Here is a 23,347-nt window from a genome sequence, read left to right as displayed (position 1 = left end):
CTCCCCCTGGCCTTTGCCTCCCCCATCCTATAAAGGCTCTCTTCCCTATCACTGACCAGGTCTGCCTCCAGGCTGATGACACCCCATCTCCTTGCATATCCCCCCAACCCAGCGGTCCTCTGGCCGGCACCTCCCTACTCAGCATGCCCCAGACCAGCTCACACCTTCCTCCCCTGCGCTGCCAAGCTGTACCAGCGTCCCCTCAATGAACCCCGGCCAGAGTGGAGCACCAATCCCCTCATTTAACAGCCTCCCCATCCCCTTCTGTCCACGGTCCCTCTTGGGTATCTCTCGGCTCCAATCATTTCTGTAGCTGACAGATGTGCTGGTTTGACTCGCTGCCCAGTTTCCCCCAGACTGAAGAATCCCTCGGTGTGGGAAGTGACAGTGTGAATAGGGAGGACCTTCATGCCTTCCACAAAGGAGGAAGCAACACCCTGTCAGCCTGAGGGAGACCAGAGATGGGCCTGGCCAGTGGGATGCCCTGCCACAGCTTTGGTCCTGGAGTGAGCACAGAGGTGTCTGGACTTTCTGTTGTCTCTTAGAGAAGCAGGTGTAGGCTGTCTCCAGACCTCTGGGAAAACTGAGATCCCGCCTGTCCTCAAATCTGCTCCTCTTTCCTTACATGGGTCTGTGGGCACAAGGGCCTGACAATAATTTCTAGGGGGTGGGGGACAGAGGGGGACACAGGGCTCATTATAGCCAGAGCTGGTTTCTTCTGCTTGTAAGTAAGAAACCCGGCAGGCAGCTGCCTCTCTCCACTCTGCCACAGCTTTGACCAAGGTGTCGCATCTCCCCTCCGGGCCCAGGCTAGTACTGCCTTCTGGAATGCCCTGTCTCACCTCCTCCATGATGCTACGCTGACTCCCCCTCCCCGATGCCCAGGCTGAGAGCTGCTCCTTCTCCTAGGACTCGGCTCCCTCAGAGCACACAGCACACAGCCTTGCCCTCTTCTTTTTAAGATCCATAGAGTCCCCTAGGTTATGAGCTCCTTGAAGAAGGGACCGAATGTGCCCCAAGTAGTAAACTGAAGTGTGAAGTCTGCAGAGAATGGCCACTTGCCATAGAAGTCAGGTCCCCCTGGAAGATCAGAGTCAAGTTACTTAGCTTCTCTAAGCCTCAGTTTCTTCATCTGTGAAAGGGGGATGGACAGACTAAGAGCACGATATAGCCTAGAGGACACAGGTAAGGTAGCTTCACTGCCAGTATTTACTTGCCCCGGCTTTTCTCAAAGAACATTAGAAAAATTATCAGTGAAAATAAGGTCTACTGTTTCGTTCAATGATTCTGTATTATCATCAATCAATTCAACCGCCTTCCTCCAGCCATCAGCTCAGGGGACTCTCACCACGGCCTCATAGGGTTTGAGATCCAGACAAAACTGGCCCCAACACACAAGCTGGTTGCTCTTCTTCCTTTCCCAGACAGCCCAGAACTCTGTAATTCAACAAGCTGCCTTTTTTGCCTTGGCTTCCAGGCAAAACACAGTTCTTGGCTCCAAGAAAACACAGTTCAATCATAATAACTAAACAAGCTTAGGTTTTTTGTGTATTTATGTCCTTTTCTCTCATCTACATCAGTTCAACTACATATAGATCTTTTTTTGTGAATGTCCATGAATCCTTAATGGAAGCCAAGAACTTGAGGATAAGGGGAGGGGCCCCTGGGTGGCTCAGTAGGTTTAGCGGCTGCCTTCTGCTCAGGTCATGATCCCTGATCCCAGGGTCCTGGGATCGAGCCCCGCATCAGGCTCTCTGCTCAGCGGGAAGCCTGCTTCTCCCTCTCCCACTCCCCCTGCTTGTGTTCCCTCTCTCGCTGTCTCTCACTCTGTCAAATAAATAAATAAAATCTTAAAAAAAAAAAAAAAAAAAAGGATAAGGGGAAAAAAATGGACCAGTATAGGAAGGAATAGACTAGAACGTCACAACAGAATTTTCTGGTGTTTCCGGCGCCTAACCCTCTTCAAAGAGGATGAAAGAAGCCCAGAGAAAGGAAGGGGTGGACTTGCAGCCTCTGTAGGCTCAGCTTCTGGGCTGACTTATCCATCAGGCATGCAGGCATGGTGGCGAGAGTCCACAGTATTTTCAGGGACTCATGAAAATGTTTTAATTTAAAATAGGAAGAAAAAAAGGAACTTCTAGGTCAAAGAAAATGTTTTAATACATAATATGAATGTGACTTTATGCCAATGCCGTCATAAAATGTAATTTTTAGTATTTTTATGGAGGAAGAAGCCAAAGCTAGATGGGGGTCGGCAAACGCCATGATGAGGCCCCATTCACTTCACCACCTCTCCAGTGAGTACGGGAAGCTCCTACTTCTCACTCGCCCAGGTTCCTGGGGGCCCAGGCCTCATACGTGCTCCTCTGACAGAATCCAATGAGAGTGTTTTCACGAATATTCCAGGGGGAAGTGGGGTCTTGCCAGGTGAATCTAATTTATACCCTTCGGTAACCACCTCAGACAGCTCTTGAAAGGCTGTGGGAGGGGGATCTCCTGGCTGATTTCACCAACCAGTTGTCAGGACAAACCTTCCTAGGTTCACAATGTGGAGACAATTAAAGGCTGGCGCTTTGAAGGCACGAGCCGAGAACTTCCTGACAGAGGTGTTGACTGCAGGCGGCAGACCCTCTGTTCCTCAGGCCTCAGGACCACACCTCGTCTTCCCCCAGCCCTGGGGCTGGGCCAACTGTGGGGGCAGCAGCCGCAGAGCGGGCCTGAGAAACACCATCATGGTCCTGCACAACAGCCGACAGAACTCAAAGGAGAGGTGCGGCAGGGGAATAGCACGCCCTGGGCAGGGGTGCTGACCCACTGTGCGGCCCTGGGCATGAAAGCAGACCCACTGTGTGGCCCTGGGCAGGGCTGCTGACCCACTGTGCGACCCTGTGCATGAAAGCAGACCCACTGTGCGGCCCTGGGCAGGGCTGCTGACCCACTGTGCGACCCTGTGCATGAAAGCAGACCCACTGTGCGGCCCTGGGCAGGGCTGCTGACACACTGTGCGACCCTGTGCATGAAAGCAGACCCACTGTGCGGCCCTGGGCAGGGCTGCTGACCCACTGTGCAGCCCTGGGCATGAAAGCAGACCCACTGTGCTACCCTGGGCAGGGCTGCTGACCCACTGTGTGACCTGGGTATAGCTGCTGACCCGATGTATGACTTTGGGCAGGGCTGCTGACCCGCTGTGTCACCCACTGTGCAACCCTGGGTATGACGGTGGGCCTACTGTGTGACCCTCTGCTGGCCACCCTGCCTGTCCAGGCCCCAGGGTCCTCACTGTGAAGATGGGGCAATGTTCCCAAAGACATGAATTTGTTATGAGGATGACATGGGGTAAGGAGCCATAAGCAATTCCACCCAGAGAAAGCAGGATTATCATTCCCATAAAACGGATGAGGAAACAGACCGGAATAATGAAATAACTTGCCCAGCCTAGGTCATGACAAAGAAGGGATCAGGCAAGACCTTGGACATGGAACCTGGATTTCAGGAACCTTGAGGGCAGGGTCTAGATCTTCCTAAGGAGCGGTTATACTTGCAGGCTTACTTGGATTCAAGTCTTGACTCCAACTCTTACTGGCTACAGGACCTCCCCACATTTTCTCTTCTGCCCCAGCGTATGCCGTCATGAGCCACAGAGCCCTTCCATCCTGACCCTTTCTCAGGGCTGGAGCTCCAGGCAGCTGCTCCCAAACACTCCCTTCCTCTGATGGCTGCTGCAAGTCTGCTGTGAGGTCAGCTATCTTCTTGCACATAGAAGCCAGGAAAGTGGGACATGAGGACTGGGTTCATGGTGCTAATTCCTGATAGAGCAACCCCTTCCCACCACTCAGCACAGGTGAACTGGAAAGATTGGCTCCAAATCCATGAAAAGCCCAGATTCCATGTGATTGCTTTTGAGAAGATACAGTAACTAATTAAGTTCCCTCGTCAGGGGTCCTCTGGGGCGAGCTCAGTGAAAACAAGGAGTAATCAGCTCACGATTTCAGAAAATCATGTGGACGCAGGGGGTGTCCTGGAGCAGTGGGAGGAGGCCAGGGGTTGGTATCCCAACACTTAACTTCTCTGAGCCTCGGTCTGCTCATCTATAAAATGGGGCAGTAATGCCAACATCAAAAATTCACTGAGAGAACATGAACAAAGGGCTTAATCCAGGATCTGGAGGAGAGCACATTCCTAACAAATACCACATTGCTTCCTGCCTCACACTTTAAGGTAGCTGCTTTCGGGTAGTTTAATCATTTCCCTTGTTGCCTCCATGGCTGTCACGCATTTTGGTCATCAATTAATACAGAATTGCTCTCTTGCTCCATCTCTGGGCCCACGGTCATAAAAACAGAACCGGTGGAGACTGAACCCATGAATAGCTGCGGCAGGGCGTGGAAGCAGTGGCCCATGTGGACGGAGGTGGGGCTGGGACAAGAGCATGTGGGGCAGAAGGGAAGAACCAAGCAAAGAGCCTGAGGCGGGAATGAACTTGGCATGTTGGGACAACAGCCAAGAGCCAGGTGACTGGAGCAGAGCAACAGAGAGGAACGTGGAAGGAGATGAGACCAAAGGGCTCATGGGGGGCCTCACGCCTGCCCCTTCCTTGTCCTCCATCTCTTTCCTCCTCCCTGGGGCCCTGCCAGGAATGCAGAAAGATAAAGATGGGGGTCTAAAAGTCTTGAGTTCAAAGGATCGTAGGAATCCTGGAGTCCAAACCTTCCATTTTATAGGTGAGGAAACTGAGGGCCCAAAGGGGTCTGGGACTTTCCTAGAGCCACAAGGCAGTTTGAGTGCAGAGCTGGGGAGGGAACCGAGCTCTGAACCCCTGGGCCATGCTGTCTCTCCCTGTACTGCCCAAATCAGGGCCCAGAGTTCCAAGAGCTTTGAACTAAGTCAAGTCCTCCTCACACAGATGAAGAAATTGAGATCCCGAGGCCAGGTGGCTTTGTGTGCATGAAGAAAGTGAGGGGCAGAGGCAAGCAGGGGAAGTGCATGCCTCTGGGCGTCTGCACAAGCCAGGCTTCTCAGGGCCTAACGCCCGCAGTGATCCATCATTGTGCTTTTCCACTGCACGCAGAGGTGTGAGGTTAGAGTCTCCCCGGAGCCCTGCCGGGAGGGAAGGCGACACTGACACATGTGGGCTGCACAAGCCGCATGCCATCCCCTGCTGGGCGACCTCTAGTGGGTCATCAGGTCCCCATCTGTCAAAGAGTGCTGCAGGGCTTGGGAGCAGCAACAGATGAGATTTCCCGAAGGTTCTTCCTCGGTGCAGACACCACACAGGCCTGTGTTCTTTCAGGACAGGGGAGGCAGTGACGGTACAGATGAAGACAAGGCATCCAAGCCCTCAACATGGCGCCTAGCACCTAGTAGGTCCTCAACTGGTGGTGCCTCTGTATAGTGGGAAGGGCCCTGGGCTGGGAGGCCAGGGAGCTGAGCTTTCCTTCCTTTGTTCTGTGATCTTCAATGAGCCAAAGCCTCTCTAAGGGCCCGTTTCCCCATAGGCAAACAGCAGAAGTACAGACATTCGGATTTATGGCCTCAGGGAGCCACCTCTTCTTGTCCTGGCTGCCTGGGGAGAAGGAATGGGGGCAGGTAGTGGGGGTGCGAGGGGAGGAGGACCTTGAGGAAGTATGTGGGGCACAAGAGACTCATTTTTCTTCCCGGAGCTAACCCTCTTGTCTCCTGATTGCTATCATAGTCAGTGGCAACTAAACCTGGTCAGGTTTTTTGACCCCGTAGGTCAAAATGACTCCTAACACTTGGGTTCAGTAGATTCTGGGAAGCAGAGACTCACGGTTAAATGGGGGTACAAAGGCAACCGTGTGCAGTGGGAAGATCACGGAGCAGGGAGCCAAGGACATGAGGTGGAGTCCCAGAAGGGACACCCGGCCAGCTAGCAGAAGCTCTGGATCTCAGTGACCTCACTATAAAACAGGGGTCCTGCCACTGCCCTGTGCATTCCCCCAGCACAGGAACCACCCATCAACCACTCGCCCAGGCTCCAGGAAGGTGCAAATGTTTTTTTCAGCTCCAAAACCCTATGCTTTTCCACTCTGATAAAACGAAGAGGCTGTGGATGGTTCATCAGTTGAACAGACACTCACTGGGTGCTCGCCTTGCTCCAGGCCCTGCAGAGACTTCCAGGTGTTGCCCCCCAAAATGCAGGCCTGTGGAGACCCCAGTCCCACTGTCCCATCTGCAAGAAAGGCACAGCCCAGTCTACCGTGCATGCCTGCCCTCTCAGGCTCGTGCCCCTGGTGCGGCAGACTTGTCCAGGGGGCCGGGGGCATGTGGAGGGCTGGCGCGGGCTGCACCCCTCCAGGCAGCCACCTCCTTGCTATTTGGAAATGGCCACTTGCAAAGCCACAGAGTCCCAGGGACGGGCTCCCGTTGCATCGCTCCCCACGTCAGAAGAATGCATCGTGAGGAGGCAGCGAGGCACCAGTCGGTGCCGTAATCACTTACAGACCACGGAGGCCCCGTCCTGGCAGTGGAGGAAGATTTATTGTGGGGATGGACGGAAAACAAAGAACAGTTGTGCAAACTTTACAGAGCCACATTATGGGAAATGCCTTTCCCGTTTCCCACTGGTAAATGTGCCGGACGCCGTTTCCAAAGGGGGTTGAACTCGGTTACCCAACCTTGCGGACACAGTGCCCCAGTGTGGCTTGCTGGGCTGAGCTGGCCTGGCCTTGGGGTCTAGGCCCTGGCTGACGGCCAAGCCGTGCTGGCCCAGGCCCTGGCTGGGGGGCTGCTCTGGTGGACCTGGGGACGAAGCCTCCTTCCTGGGCCTCTGTGTCCTCATCTGCCCGCTGTCACTCCCCCTCCGACGACTACATACCACCACATGCCCAGTGTTCTCCATGTTAACACTCACTGTGTCACTCTCCTGCTCAGAACCCTTCCACCACTCCTTGCACTTCCCTCAGGGTAGACTTCAAGCTCCTTATACTGAACTTGGAGACCCTTTAAGGTCCAATTCCAACTACCATTTCTGCTCCCGGCCCCATGAAGATAACACGCCAAGCACTAGAAGACACTTAGGCTTCCCACAAGGGTCAAGACTGTCACTTCTCAAAACTTCGCCACGCTTTGTTCTCTTTCCCCGAAAAGCCTTTCCTTGAGATCTACACCTAGAAAGCTCCTACTCACCCTTCAAAGCCCAGCTCTCAGGACATCCTAGGGGAAGCCTTTTCCCTCTTCAGTGTTAATTCCCTTGCCACCAGACCATTCCTCACTTGACATTGCACCTCATGCTTCTAGCATCAAACCTGGCACAGTGTGGGTGTCAACAGAGCTGTTGAAAAGTTGGCAGGGGTGAGGAGAGAGGCAATTCGGATGAGCACCAGGCTCTCTCCCAAGGGAGAGGCGCAGGTAAGGACTCCTGAGCATCCTGGGTCTTGGAGCACCCAAGGTGGCTGAGGCCATAGGGGTCATGTGACCATCACCCACCAAACAGATGAGGTCCGCTCAGCTAACCCATCTGCCATCCAGCGGAGACAGAGCCTATTAATGCTCAGTCATGCAGTTTACCATTTCCACGATGCCCCTCTCAGAAAACATGGTCTGGACACTTTCTTAGAGTCACTGTTGATTTTATCTGACTTTCTCATTCTAATAAGAGAATCATTTCAATTCCATTTACATTAAATTAAAAGGCTTTTTCCCCCCTTTTATTATTTTAAATTCAATTCAGACAGCTGTGTTTTTTTATCCTTAATTTTTTTCATATTCCATAAAGCAGTGCTGAGTTCACAAAACTTGGCCAGCGTTCCTCCCGGACCCTCAAGTTTGGTGCCCCTAGGATGCTAGACCTTGGGTTTGATGACTCAAAAAAAAAAAAAGAACAAGGCTCCTGTTTTCAAGCGCCAAGTATTTGCCAGGCATGAGGTAAGTGCTCCACACGCATGATCTCATTTAATCTCACAACTGTCTCCCCTTTATACACACAGGAACCTGAGGCTCCCAGAGGCCACGTGACTTGTTTGAGGTCTCAGGGCTGGTTAGGCGTCCCCCTTGGCTCATGGATTCCTGACTCAGAATTTAAATAGGACAGGAGGAGGTGGGCAGGGATGGAGATGAAGTAGGGGTGGGGGGGGAGGGTGGGCTGTGGAGCAGGGAAGGAGGGGGCCCGGGAACGCTGCAGGCTAGGGATTGTGTTTGGGGAGCACGCGGCTACCCCGCGACATGCCTGATGGCAGGAGCATGCCTGTGACGGTGACCGTGTCCTCTGAGGCCCGGTAGTGAGCAGGCGCACTGGACTGGGAGTTGGGAGCTGAACTTGCTTCCTCCTGCAGGGCACTGTGTGGTTGGTAGCACATGGCCCCGCTACCCCGCACAGAGACTCTTCTGGGGAAAGCATCACAGCTGCCATTTTACAGACCCAACAAGAGAGACTGGGGAGTGAAGCGACTTGCCCGAGGTTGCAGAGCGAGTGAGCAGTGGAGCTGGAATGAGCCTCCACTCCATCTGTCTCCAGGTCCTCTCCCCTTCCCCTGGGCAAGTCATTTCCATCTGGGGTCTCACCTTCTCCCTCCGTACAGGCCTCTGATCTCATCACAAGGCCAGAGCTTCCAGGACGCCTCTCCTCATAAAGCCCCCTGAGTCTGAATTTTTAAAAACTAGAGGAGAGAGAAAGGCATCCCAGTATAAGCCAAGCGCTGTGGAGCTGGAACCCTGGGTTCAAGAAGGAAAAAGGCGCTGGCATCTGTTGGGCCCTCACCGAACACAGACTGCTGGACATTCTCCCATTTCCCAGCTCAGGAAACTGAGGCTCAGCACCGCGAGGGGACCTGTCCAAGGTCACAGAGCCAGTCCACAACCAAGCTGGGATTTACACCAGCCCTTTCTGTTCCTCTGGGGATGTTCACGACTGCATGGCTACTATCCATTTCAGACTCTCCCTTTGCTCTTTTCCTAATGCAAACTGCCCCAAACAGAGCCGTTTGCTGTGCATTTACTATGTGCCAGGCACTGCCACGTCATACACGGCATGTCATGGAAGCTTCCCGACTGTCCTGTTGCCTCCACTTCACAGGTAAGAACACGGGGCCCTACAGAAGTCAAGTTACTCACACTCGGTCACAGGCTGACAGGGAGCAAAGGCAGGTTTCAAGTTCAGGCCTTCCTGCAGGAAAACTTCTAAGCACCAGATTAGAGGGCAGACATGCCCATCTTTAGGGCCCTGCCAATCTTGTGACTTCACAGAGAACTCATGCAGCCTTGGAGTGGGAGGTCAGATCGCCGTTAGGGCAGAGCCTCTGTACCAGAGAGCAGGCCTAGCTCTTCTGCCTCCAAGGCCAGGCCAGACATCAAAGGGCATGTGGTCCCCAAGACACTTGGCCACAGCAGGAAACACTGTTGTATAAGGGGCAATATGTGTGGGGAGAGCAGCAGGCATGGGAAGGGGGGGTGCAAGAGGGGACGCTGGACTGGGTTGTGAATGATGGTTAGGAGTTTGCTGGGCTGGGAAAGGCATTCCAGACCGAGGGACCAGCAAAAGCCAAGACCCAAATGAGCGAAAGGAGCCGAAATGTGCAGGCTCTCTAGCAGTTTGGGAGCAAGAGGAAGCCTCAGGGCTGGGAGAAATAAAGCAGGCATCACGTGGCTACCTTTAACTTGCTGGGTGTCACTGGGCCACTGGTGCACCCTCTTTGGGCTTCGGCTTCCTCATCTGATAATAAGCAGACACGAGAACTGACTGATCCCAAGAGGGACCCCAGGTGGGGTTGTTAAAAGGGGCGTATCTGTAGGCCAACTTAGATGCCTGTGCCCGGAAAAGTTTTCCTACCACACCCTTCCCACCTTAGAACAAGGAGTTGAGGCTCAGGCCCCATTTCCAAAGTGGGTGGACTTGGCACCTAAGCTGATTGGACCAGCTTGACCTCTCTGTGCTCATTTACAGCAGGAGTTTCAAGGGCAGGGGTTTGAAAACATGCTCCAATTGATAAATTTTTCTCTCACTGGAAACCGCAGCCTCCAGAAAGGAAGTTTATCTTCGGGTGACTTACTTATTGTAGAGAAGGTGAAATGTTTCACTGCTCGTCCCGCAAGTGCCCTCTCTTCCAAAACAGCACAAAGGACTCGTCATATCTGCAGGGCAGGGGACGTGCAACAGGCTCTCAATGTGATCGGTGACTAGTGTGGGAAAACCGCTAAATGCACACGTCTATCGGTTTCTCTGCTTAACGGGGGCTCCTCCAGGCCAAAAGCTGGCTTTGATTCCCTTCTGTGACCCCATGGTCCACCAGGGCCTGGCACAAATCTGGATATTTTCTTGATATTATAAGCAGCCTGATGGTTTTCTGCCTGGGAGGTGGCTTAGGGTCATGGTTAGCACATCATCTCTGGAGTCGGGCTGAGACCTGGGTTCAAATCTGACCCTATGATGCACTTGAGGCCTGAACTTGGGCATGAACTTTCCCCAGCTGTAAAATGGGGATAATGATTCCGGTCTCCAGGAATTATTTCTCCACTCTGAGGAGTGCATGTGTGGAAGCTCTGTATAAGCTGAAAAAGGCCCAATAATGTTCTAGCCCCCTTGACTGACTTAGACAAGGTAATGCAGCCAGACCTCAAATCCTCAGCTCCTGGCTCCACTCCCTCCCTCATCCAGCAATAACAGCATAAGATTCAAGGATATCCTTACAGCACACACAAAAATAGACTCCAAATGGTTGAAAGACCTAAATGTGAGACAGGAGTCCATCAACATCCTAAAGAAGAACACAGGCAGCAACCTCTTCGACCTCAGCCACAGCAACTTCTTCTTCCTAGAAACATCGCCAAAGGCAAGGGAAGCAAGGGCAAAAATGAACTATTGGGACTTCATCAAGATAAAAAGCTTTTGCAAAGCAAAGGAAACAGTCAACAAAACCAAAAGACAACCGACAGAATGGGAGAAGATATTTGCAAATGACATATCAGATAAAGGGCTAGTATCCAAAATCTATAAAGAACTTATCAAACTCAACACCCAAAGAACAAATAATCCAATCAAGAAATGGGCAGAAGACATGAACAGACATTTTTCCAAAGAAGACATCCAAATGGCCAACAGACACATGAAAAAGTGCTTAACATCGCTCGGCATCAGGGAAATCCAAATCAAAACCTCAATGAGATACCACCTCACACCAGTCAGAATGGCTAAAATTAGCAAGTCAGGAAATGACAGATGTTGGCGGGGATGCGGAGAAAGGGGAACCCTCCTACAATGTTGGTGGGAATGCAAGCTGGTGCAGCCACTCTGGAAAACAGTATGGAGGTTCCTCAAAAAGTTGAAAATAGAGCTACCATACGATCCAGCAATTGCACTACTGGGTATTTACCCCAAAGATACAAAAGTAGGGATCTTTCGGGTACGTGCGCCCCGATGTTTATAGCAGCAATGTCCACAATAGCCAAACTGTGGAAAGAGCCAAGATGTCCATCAACAGATGAATGGATAAAGAAGATGTGGTATATGTATATACAATGGAATATTATGCAGCCATCAAAAGGAATGAGATCTTGCCATTTGCAACGACGTGGATGGAACTGGAGGGTATTATGCTGAGTGAAATAAGTCAAACAGAGAAAGACATGTATCATATGACCTCACTGATATGAGGAATTCTTAATCTCAGGAAACAAACTGAGGGTTGCTGGAGTGGGGGGTGGGGTGGGAGGGATGGGGTGACTGGGTGATAGACACTGGGGAGGGTATGTGCTCTGGTAAGCGCTGTGAATTGTGCAAGACTTGAATCTCAGATCTGTACCTCTGAAACAAATAATGCAATATATGTTAAGAAAAAAAAAAAAGAAGAATATAGCAGGAAGGGAAGAATGAAGGGGGGGAAATCGGAGGGGTAGACGAACCATGAGAGACGATGGACTCTGAAAAACAAACTGAGGGTTCTAGAGGGGAGGGGGGTGGGAGGAGGGGTTAGCCTGGTGATGGGTATTAAAGAGGGCACGTTCTGCATGGAGCACTGGGTGTTATGCACAAACAATGAATCATGGAACACTACATCTAAAACTAATGATGTAATGTATGGGGATTAACATAACAATAAAAAAAAAAGATTCAAGGATAATTGGTGTCCTTCCTATGGTGCCAGAAGTCACACCACCTCATCTTTGTCTCAGGACCCCCAGCACCCAGGATGAGGCCCAGCATGCAGGGGCGCCTGTCCTTCAGGTGAGTCAAGTGTTTCTGGGGAGGACTCTGCCCTCGGCTGAGGTCACTCTCCCAGTCTAACCTTTCCCAACCTTGGGTTACCAGCCCCTTCTGGAATCTCCCTGTCCACTGAAGCTGCCCCATTTGCTCTGGGATCCTGGGCCCCTCACTGTCCTCTCAGGGTCTGTCTTCCCTGTCTCTGCTCTGTACATGACGAAGATGGACTGATAGCCCCACCTGCTCACACATTTTGGGCACTAGGAAAATTCCCAAAAATGAGTTGGAGATGTTGACATGAGTCAGGGGTGTCTGCTGGCCCAGAAACATGACCAACCCGCAGGGCTAGTCTCAGGACATGGAATGGGGGAGGAGCAGATGCCCAGGGACCCCCCCCCGCCCCGCCCCAATGTGGTTTGAGAAGCACCGAGGACTCGACTCTGCTAAGGAAGAGGCTGAGCAAAGGCAGGTGGGCAGGAGGCCGTGTGGCCTGTGGAATGGTCCAGGCAGCTGAGCCAGGCGACCCAGAGTAAACCATTTCATCTGTGAACATCAGCCTCTTCTGAAAAATGGGAATGATGACTCATGGTTGTACATCACATACCTCAGAATATATTTGTTCTCTTCTCCCTGAGGACTTTCCGTAAAATAGGATCTCAGACACCCTCCGCCCCTGCCCCAGTCAAGCTTTTCTCTGACTTCCAACTCACAGCCTGGCAGAGCAGGTGGGCAAATCTGACGGGGAGCTGTACCCTGCCACCTGGCAGACTGCGTGACCTTGGGATCTGATTTAGCCTCTCTGGGCCTCAGAGTTTTGACCACGGACTGGGACATGGCTAGCACTGGGCCAGGGTATTAGAAGCCCTGAGTCTCAAAAAAGAGCAGTTCCTTCTGCCTCCCCCACCTTTCCCAGCACCCAGTGCTGTTTATTTCTCAGGGGTTGGGGGACCGAGGTAAAGCAAAAAGAGAGAGCCAGAAGCCCCAGGATTAGAGGAGATGAGCGTAGATTTGGCCCGGGCTAGCCCTCTGGGAGCTGGGAAGGCCCAGCCAGGTGGCTGGTGTTCTGAGTTCCTTGGCTGATCACGGCCAATCAATAATGCTCAGCTTTTGGTGGGATGTATTTCCCTGGTCCCAGGTTCAATGGCACTGGGGACAGAGTGGCAAACAGGGGAGAGGGGCATAAGGGATGGGGATCAGTGATCAGTGCAAATGCAGCTACCAGAGGAAGCCAGGCAGGATGTAAGACCAGCCTCGAGGCTCCCAGGCCTGTGAGGGCAGGGACCAGAGCCTCCTCCCTATGCCTCTGCCCCAGTTCCCCCTTCTAGCTCCAGTCACCCTAAGCAGACACTGTCTGGCACGGAGCAGGTGCTCCCCATTGCTGGCAGACACCTGACAAGGTCACCGGCATGGGTGACAGCCCTGCCCACCTCAGCACCAGTTGATATGACAGAGCGTGATGGGGGATGCACCACCCTAAGTCATCTCTTCAAACCCTAATGACAACAATCCTTAAAAGACGAGTACTATTATAGCCCCATTTTACAACCGAGTGTGCTACAGTTCAGAAAGGCTAGGTCACCTGCCTGAGGTCACACAGCTGCTACGTGGCAGGCCCAGGTGGGGACCCGGGTTGGTGTGACTCCAAGGCCTGGGCTTTTCACCTGTCTACACACACTTTCCACACTGCACTCACAGCTCCGGGAAGCCTCTTCACAAAGACAGGGATTGTTACTATCATTACTGTTGTTTTCTAAAACCCAAGGTTATGAAAGGTTTTCCTTTTTCGCCCTGCCTTTTTCTTCATGTACAGAAAAGCAAACTACACAGCCTGCTAATTTCTGCAGTCTCAGACAATCAGAATTCCAACTGTCTGGGAGACCCAACCTAAGAAAGCAAGAAATTAATCTTTTCAAAGTTAACGTCTTGGAGGCGTCGCGGCAGTATTTGGCTTGGACGTATCCTCGCTATCCTAATGCAGATGAAACCCCACATTTAATAAGGCTAAGACAACTCGGACAACATAAGAAACATAACAGGATATTGCAGAGAGATTAGGGAGCTTCCTCTGGATGGCGTGGACGGGCCGCGGCGAGGGCAGAGCGGGGGCCGGACGGCGCGGTCTAGCCCGGGGGCCCCCGCGAGCCGAGGCCCGATCCGATCCCAGGCCGCCCTGAGCACGGAGAACCTGGGCAGGGGGCGGCCGGCTCCTCGCTGTGCCTCCCGGCCCGCCTGGTGCGTGAGCGGAGGCTCCACAGGCTAAATGTAAACCAGCTGCCGGGCCTGGAGTGTTACAGTTGGACGGGGCGGGGAAGGCTTACCTCATGAAAGAACTGTGCACACGGCTGCTGGAAAGATAATAAAAGGATTAACTGCTATTTTAGTGGGCCATTTACTCTTCAATCAAAGTGTCTCATCTATTTCCTGTTCTCCAGAGGATCCGGGTCCAAAATTCCTTTGTCTATTACAGCACATGGTAGCAGAGGCCTGTCATGAGAAATTAATAATTTTACAGGGAAGGGAGATTTTATTTATTTGGGTGCCCCTTCCCCTGGGTCACCTACTGCGCCAGCGATGCAGGAAGGGGGCGCGCTCCCATGGCGGGCGGGGAGGAGCTCAGAGGAGGTCTCTGCCCCAACTCTGGATGATGGCACCCAGCAGGGCGCCAGAGAACAATGAGTGTAACAGGACCATCTACACAAACAAAAGCATCACAGTTTAGGAAGATGTGGGTTCAGATTTCACGCTAATGGTTACTAGCTGTGCAACCACGGGCAAGTTACTTCTATTGTTGTTACTATTATTACTGTGATGATGATAGCCTCTATTACCGTTGTTGGTTACTGTTTGCCCCTAACTACCTGTGTGAACTGGGGCAAATTATGCAATGTGAGCCCCAGTTTCCTCATCTGTAAAATGGGGGTTAATAGTATCTATCCCGTAGAGTTGTTACGAGGACCGCACGGAGTTATCACTTAGAATGGCTCCTGGGGCACCTGGGAGGCTCAGTGGGTTAAGCGTCCAACTCTTGATTTTGGCTCAGGTCATGATCTCAGGGTGGGGAGATCAAGCCCCACGTACGGCTCCATGCTGAGCACAGAACCTGCTTAAGATTCTCTCGCTCCCTTTCCCTCTGCTCCTCCCCCTGCCAAAAGAATGGCTCCTGCATGTAGTCAACACTGAGAAGCTGCTTGCTAGTATTATCACCATAAGCCTGAACCCCTCAAGAGGCAAGATAAGGTATTCTCATAGTAGCAGGTAGAAGATCGGCTGGACTCCATTGAACCCTTGTTGCTTCATCTGTAAAACCTTGGTTTTACAGGAGTTTTATAAAGATTAAATGCAACCATGGGTGAGTACAGACATGGCTTGAACATCACCTCCTCCATGAAGCCCTTCTGGGCCTCCCGTCCCTGGGCCTATACAAACTCCATGCAGAACCTGTCCACACCCATCTCCCACCCCTTACTGACCATGGGTGCCTGCAGGCGAAGACCTTGGGAAGTCCAGGTCTGGGTCCCCAGAGCCAGGCACAAGCCAGGTGTAAGCCAGTGTTCTGTGGAGTTTGCTGAATCAAGTGAGATCCTGGCTGGCCCAGGAGAAAGAACCATAGAGAGAGATTCCCACATTGCACTGGGTAAACTGGGCCTCTCTGACCTGCTCACTAGGCCTCCGTTTCCCAGAAAACAGGCAGGGAAGGCTAGATTATCTCCAAAGTCCCTACAGTCCACATGGGCACTCCCACATGCTATAATTCCACACCGGAGGCCCTGGTGGGCGAAGGCCACTGACCACACTGTGCCAGGGCTTGGGCCTCCACATCAGCCCCTTGCCGACACCAGTAGGATCCCCCACAGGAGAGGAGACGTGAAGGACTGCTGCTTAGCAGCTATCAGCTCCAGGGTCTCAGAGGGAGAAGGGGCCCTCTGTCTTCTGGAAGTCTGCGGTCATCTCCTTCCAGGCGGGGGCATGCCTTTCATCAAGCCATGTGTCACAACACCCCAGACAAACAGAGGCATCCCCAGGACTGGCCCGGCCACCAGCTCCTTCCAGCATGCCCTCAACCCCAAGACACATGATGAAGTCAAATTCTCAGCCTGCCCAGCTCAGCCTCTCCCCACAACACCAACACACCAACCACGGGCTCCCTCCTGTTCTGTCCTTTTGCAGAGGCTGTTCACCACCCCACTTGTCTATAAAGTGACCTCCTCCTCATCCTCAAGACCCAGCCCCCTTGAGCTGAATAAGCTGGTCCAGTTGCATGCCCAGACCACAGCTCCACAAGCAGATAGGGCCCCAAGGGTGACCACCTGGTTCCAGGAAGGGGGAGTTTATGCTGCCAGTTGCCAAAGCTTTCTGCCTCCCCTCTGGCCCCTACAAATGCTGCCCTGGGCCTTGAGCAGGAACAGAAGTGCACTCCTTCCCAGACCAAACACTTCACGAAGCAGGGTCCAGCATCAGTGACAGCATGCGAATGCCGGAGAACTCGACGTTGGCTAGGACGCGGTCTTGCAGACCAGACCCGCTGCTTCTTCCCCTGCCTCACCAATGCCCCAGTGGCTGAGAAGGTGGAGCTGGGCCCTGGAAGACTGGGCGGCTCCTCCAGCCCTTCCATTCCCAGGCAGGTGCCTCTCCTGGTGGGGTAGCTGGGCCTTGGGGGTAGGCACAGCAGGTCTCCTGAGGATATCAGAGACAAAGACTCTGATATGGATTTCCACCACCACGAAAGCACAACGCAGAAATGACAAGTCAGAGGAGCTTGAACCTAGGTGCCCACAGTTCATGTGTGTTTGTTCCCAGGAAACTGAGGCTCTACCCCAGCCTCGTCACTGCTGGATCCTTATAGGTTAACCCTGGCCTTACCCCAAAACCTGCCCAAGGGAGCCACAGCTCCCAGGCTGGATGCCTGTGAGGACGCGGCCCTCCTTGGAGGCCCAGAGACCCTCACCGGGAAGGCTGCCCGATGAAGGCCCCGCGCTGGAGGAAAGCAGGTGTCTACGACGCACCTGACCCCAGGTGGGTGAGACGGTGAGCATCTGCCTGGGCCTGCTCTGACCTCAGAGTGTGTACTGTCACGACCCGAACAAGTGTGTTTGATCAGGCGGTACGCCTTGGGATGGGGGATGGGACACCTGGTAAGCAGAGGAGCCAAGACTCCCCGTGGGGGGGGGGGGGGGCGACTGTCCTGACCAGTGGCCACATCCACAGCATCGGTCCTTCCGTCCTCGACCGCAGGGGATCCCCGCCAGCCCCCAGCTCAGGAACCCCCCTGGGAAGCCATCCCTAGCGCGGAGGTGGGGGCTGCGCTGCTCGGCCTGGCGGCCGTGGGAACTCACCATGCACTTGTTGGGCTTCTCGCCCGAGTGCACCCTCATGTGGATGAGCAGCTTGTAGCGGGCGTTGAAGGGCTTGTAGCGGCGCACGCAGCCCGCCCAGAAGCAGGTGAAGTCCTCGCCCTTGCGCTGGTCAATGTGGCTCTTCTCGATGTGCCGCACCAGCTCCTCCTGCTGCTCGTAGGCCGCACAGCAGTCCACCCACCGGCAGGCCTGCCGGCCCGCCGCCCCCCTGCCCAGGCCCAACCCCAGGCCTCCAAGGCTCGAGCCGGGCGGCAACTGAGGTGCGGGGTAGGGGGGAGGCAGGCCTTGCTGGGGAGGCGGCCCAAAGAGATCTGAGAACTCGTCCGCGGGCTCCTGCTTCAGGAAGCCCCCCTTCCGGCAGGCTTCCAGCTGCAAACCACCCTCGTGGCTCTCCGTGGTCGCAGGGCCAGGCCGGGCCCGCTTGGGAGGCCCCCCCAGCTCTCCTGGCAGCAGGGGGCTCCGGAGTCCATTGACGCAGGTGACCAAAGCTGTCTGGGAAGAGCGGATGATGGAGGTGACATCGGAGGACACGCAGGGTGAGGAGGAGGCCGAGGAGGTGGGGGGCAGGCCCAGGAGGCAGCAGCGCTTTAGGCTGCCCTCAGGGAGGTGGGCCTCAGGCGGGGGGCCCAGGCCAGAGCTGGGTTCGCAGCCCAAAAGGTAGCAGGAAGGTGCGGGGTTAGCGAGGCCTCGGCCCGGCAGGTCCAGGTCTGTGTGCAGGCCAGTGGCTGGCGGGGCCCGGCAGTGAGCGGACAAGGGTGTGCGAGCTTCTGTCATGGCCTGGTAGTCAGGCAGGGACTCCTGCTTGATGTGCTGCGTGGCCGGAAGGCCACCATTCACATACGTGGCCTGAGGTCTGGGCGACCTGGAAGACAGGGAGCAGAGAGGCCATGAGGGGGGGCACTCCACAGAGGGGAGGCCCCAGCGGGGGACAGCAGGGAACCTGGGACCAAGGGATGGGAAGCCCAGAGCAGGGGTGGAGGTGGAGGGCTGGAAGCAGAGGAAGAGAGAAGCCAGAGGCTGGAGGTCTGGTCAGCAGGGAAGAATATGGGGGCAAACAGGAGAGAGAGAGAAAGAGGACGGGGCTGGGAAGAGGTTCAAGAAAGGCAGGAGGTCTGAAGAGGATGCCAGGAAAGAGTCCCCTGTCATCCTTTTACCAAATCCAGCTTGCCCTCTCCAGCCCCGGCTGCCGTCCTGCCCTGTCGCTGAGGCCTCCCTAGGGTCTGCCCTGACCTCCCCATGACCTTCTAGTGAGTTCTGGAGGAAGAAGGCTAAGACTGGCATTTGGAGAGACATCCAGGTCCAGTTTGTTTTAAATTCGGCCTACTTGTCCCTTAGATCTTTCTTAATTTTTGTAATCTTTTTAAGTTAGAAATGTTAATTCTGTGGCATTTTGCCCCAAGCAATCTGTCTTTTCCACAGTTAATGTCAGTGGGTTGGGGGTCTGAAACACAAGTCATGGTGACATGGGGCATCCCAAGAATGACTGAGGAAAAGCCTGGTGGGGTGGTCCCGGGATTTCAAGCCCAGACATTGTGACTGCACGAAACACAACTCTGGGGGAGGCTGTGGGCAGGCAGGCTGGGAGGGCTGCACAGTGGAGGCAGGAGACCGGGGTTTGAGGCCAGGCTCAGACACTCCCCGCTGCACAAAGCTGGGCAAGGCACTCTGGGCCTCTCTCCTCATCCCGACACTGGAACAATTCTCCTCCTGAGAGTGATGATGGTGTGATGGGTCTTCAGCACGCATGTGGTACACGTGTTCCGAGAGAGGGCCCTCCCCAAATGCAGGACATGTAAGTGCAGGCAGAGGCCCCAGGATCCCCGGCCACCAGCCAGGTGATGCTGGACGGAGGATCAAAGAAGCACCTTGGCTGGCTGGGCACAACAGGAAGCCTGCTTATGTGCTCAAAGCCTGACGAGGACACCCCATGTGTCCCTGGGCCTGCCTGAGCCTCAGTTTCCTCACCTGTAAAACAAGGACTAGCCCTCACTGCTTCAGAGGGTGGCTGCCAGGATCAAGAGGGACAGCAGATGCCGTGACAGCCCTCTGGAGAGACAATGGCAGGGTGAATGGTGCGTTTATTACTGCCAGATCACCGCCAGTGTTCCGTAGCTCTCTGCAAAGGGGCTGTGGGATCATCACCTGTCCCTGCTTTCCACGTGGCCCTGCAGCCCAGCCTCCCTCTCTGGCTCCCTGCAGCTGGGGCAGCCCCAGCACTACTCAGGAGGAGGAAGGGGGGGGCACAGGGGAGAAAGACAGAGCCCAGAGGCGCTCAGAGAGCATGGGCTCCATCCCCATGACCGCACAGACAGGAAAGGAGCCAAGAGGGCACAGGGCTTGCCCACAGTCCCGAGCAGCAAGCCGGTGACGGGGCTTGGGCCGGGAGCCAGGTTCCCCTTCTCCTGGGGGTGTGCATTTCTCCAGGATAAACCTGAAGTGCTCCCCAGATATAGGCTTGTGAAAAGGGCCCTTCTGTTTCTCAGCTACACTTGACCAATTCTCTGCCTCACCCAGCAAAGACCTCTCTTCCCTGTCCAGAGCGCAGCCACTGGGTGGAATCAGAAGGAGCGTGGACTCCAAGGTGGACAGCAAATGCACATCCCCTTCCCCGGGCCTGGGGACGCTGGGCCACCGCTGCTGGCAGAAAAGCCCTGAGGAGCTTAAAGATCTGATAGGAAAGTTGTGACTTCGTGAAGCTTAAAAAATAAATAAATAAAAGCATAGCCGTCCTTGCATGGTCGTCATCCTGGGCCTGGCAGAGCTGGGCCTCCAGGTAAGCATCTGTTTGGAACCAATCCCTTTAAAAAACAGCATCAGGCTTAAGAACCAGCAGCAGAGAACAGCCGTAGCGCCTGTGACTGAATTACCCGAATACGACAACAGAACCTCCCATGGCAGCAGGTGGGGAGAGGGCAACTAAGGCTGTGGTGTCTCCTGGCCCCTGCCAGCTGAGGCAGCCTCCTGCTTGCCCTCTCGGTCCCTCTGTCCCCGGCAGGCCTGAGGCCGCTCCCATCCTGCCCCACGCCTGAGCCCTGGGCTCCCCAGGTGACTCCCGTCACACGTCACACGTCTGGAACTGTGAGCAGGGGTCCCTGGACAGAGCAAACAAGTGCTGAGCAGCCCTGCGGGCCGGGCGCTTTCCCGAGGGCCATCCCACGCAACCCCACCGCAACAGAACGATGTGTGCTATCTGCTGAATGCATAATCAAATTCTTCAGGGGGAGAGCCCACCATCTGGTGCATACTTAGGAAAACCGAAGCAGCTTGCCCAAGCGCCCAGAGGCAGGCAGTGTTACAGCAGGAATTGGGACCTCGACCTGTCTGAACCAGCAGCCTGTGATTTTCCCACAGCACTGTCCTGCCAGGGGCCCAGCCTCCCCCTCTGCAAAATGATGGAACTTGATGACCATTACGTTTCCTGGCAGCCTCAACGTTCCAAGCATCAAGGACTCCAATGTTCTTCTGTCTGTCATCATGGACCCTGAAGGGAGCTGCTGAACTTGGGAAAACTAGCGTTCCTCCGACAGAGGCTCAAGGGGACAGGAGGGTGACTTCGGATCTCGTGGGGTCTGTGTACCCACTGGTTCAGGGGCTCAAGCCTGGGCGAAGGGCCAGAGAGGTCCCTCTGCAGGCTTTTCCCTCTGTGCTGGGTGATGCTGGGGACATGAGATGGTTCACAAACCAGGTCCCTGCCCTTGAGAGGCTTCCCTTCTCATGGGGGAGATGGAGGACCGGCTCTCATGGGAACAGTTAAACTCTGCTGAGGGGTGGGCAGAGTTCTGGCAAACATAAGAGACCAAGGTGGTGGGCGGTGTGGGCTCTGAAGGCTGAGGCATGAAGATGTGAAAGTGTGTGGCCCACTGGGCCCAAGGCCAGAAGGCCAGCATGACGGGTGGGCAGGCAGGGGCCAGATCTCAGGGTGCCTTCCCATACTACTGGGGGCCTGTGTACTCTGTTCCTATCCTCATCTTACACGTAAGAAGACGAGGCCCAGAAAGGGTCAGCATCTTGCCCAAGGTCACCCAGAAAGTCAGTGATGGAGCTAGGCCTCAAACTGCATGTAATAATACATTCTACTGACAACAGTGCTGGTGGGTAGTCATTTTCAGCACAGAAATGACAAAATCAGGGTATTGCTGAAGTTACTTGAAACTCTCACCCCTTGCTGGGTGACCTCGGGCTAGTTTTGTGGCCTCTCTGCCTCCGTCTCCCCACCCTCTGACAGATGGGAGTTGAGTGAAGTGCTAACATGGTAAGTGCTTGGCCTCCTCTGTGGCAAGTACAAGCACTCCAGGATTGTCACTTACTGGTGGTGACGATTAAATGAGAGATGTGCACAGGCAGCAGGTCCCTGCAAAGTGGGAGGGATTTTTATTAGCATTAGAAAGCTGGGCTGGAGGCAAGGAGGACTCCAGGAACCCAGGCAGTGGATCTGGGGGCTAGAGGACAGGGCAGCAGGAGAGGAGTCCCCAACACAAGGCAATCCAGTGGGAAGGGGAAGGGACAGGGACTGACTGGGTGGGGGACAGGGGCTGGAGCCCTCTTTTGCTTTAGGAAAATGAGGGAGCGTGACGGTGCCAGATCAGCAGCAGAAATGGCAGTAGCTCAGGATGATGCTGGCGTGGGGTTCTAGGTATGGGTTCTAGGCACAGGCTCTCTTACGCTCTGAATTCTCAAAATGACACATACTTCTGATCATCTGTATAAAAACAAAATAGAACTACCCTATGACCCAGTAATTGCACTACTAGGTATTTACCCATAGGACACAAACATAGTGATCCAAAGGGGCACCTGCACCCCAATGTTTATAGCAGCAATGTCCACAATAGCCAAACTATGCAAAGAGCCCAGATGTCCACTGACAGACGAATGGATAAAGATGATGTGGTATACATATATACAATGGAATACTACTCAGCTATCATAAAGAATGAAATCTTGCCATTTGCAAGGACATGGATGGAACTAGAGTGTATTATGCTAAGCGAAACAAGTCAATCAGAGAAAGACAAGTATAGGATTTCACTCATATGTGGAATTTCAGAAACAGAACAGATGAATGTAGGGGAAGGGAAAATAAAATAAGATGAAAATAGGGAGGCAAACCATGAGACTCTTAACTCTAGGAAACAAAACTGAGGGTTGATGGAGGGAAGGGGGGGTGGGGAATGGGGTAACTGGGGGATGGGCTTTAAGGAGGGAACTTGAAGTATGAGCACTGGGTGTTGTATGCAACTGATGAATCACTCAATTCTACCTCTAAAACTCATAATACATTAAGTGTTAACTAAATTGAATTTAAATTAAAAAGTAAATAAACAAATAAAAACCCACTTGCTTTAGCTTTCCCTGGGTTAGCATAGCTTCTGCCCTGAGATAGAAAGAATTTCCCTGGAGGAACCAGATGCTGCCGGCGGAGGCTCAGTGAATAATCAAGCAGATAAATGCATTGGACTGTCACCGAAAGTACAGCTCGAAGCTAAGAGGCTCGCTCCTTGTTACGTACTAAATTGTGTCCCTCCAAAATGTGTATGTTGAAACCCTAACCCCCCGTGTGATGGTCTTTGGAGATAGGGCCTTTCGGGAGGTAATGAAGGTTAAATGAGGTTGTAAGGGTGAGGCCCTAATCCAGTATGACTGGTGTCCTTATAAGATGAAGAGCGTGCAAACAGTGGAAAGGCCACCACAGGAAGGTGGCCATGTGTAAGCCAAGGAGAGAGGCCTGAGGAGAGACCAAACCTGGGGACACCGTGATCTTGGACTTCCAGCCTCCAGAACTGTGAGAAAATAGATTTCTGTTGTTTTAGCAACTGGGCTGTGGTATCCAGGCAGCTCGCGC

General features: G+C 53.8%; 1 protein-coding gene across 4 annotated transcripts in view; it reads right to left on the bottom strand.

Annotated features, from left to right (window-relative positions):
- Positions 1–23,347, bottom strand: part of GLIS1 (GLIS family zinc finger 1) — a 221,123-nt gene that overhangs the window by 62,243 nt on the left and 135,533 nt on the right. For all 4 annotated transcript variants that reach the window (XR_013448186.1, XM_078073123.1, XM_036075235.2 and 1 more), the window contains exon 4: positions 17,485–18,367. Coding sequence is in view for 3 of the 4 variants with exons in the window: in XM_078073123.1 (XP_077929249.1) it covers positions 17,485–18,367 (883 nt within the window). In the remaining variant the exon portion in view is untranslated. The remainder of the gene's footprint in view (positions 1–17,484; positions 18,368–23,347) is intronic.

This window comes from Halichoerus grypus, chromosome 5, assembly GCF_964656455.1.
Source record: "Halichoerus grypus chromosome 5, mHalGry1.hap1.1, whole genome shotgun sequence".
In the NCBI taxonomy this organism is placed as follows: domain Eukaryota; kingdom Metazoa; phylum Chordata; class Mammalia; order Carnivora; family Phocidae; genus Halichoerus; species Halichoerus grypus.
This window is presented reverse-complemented; position numbering and strand designations above follow the sequence as displayed.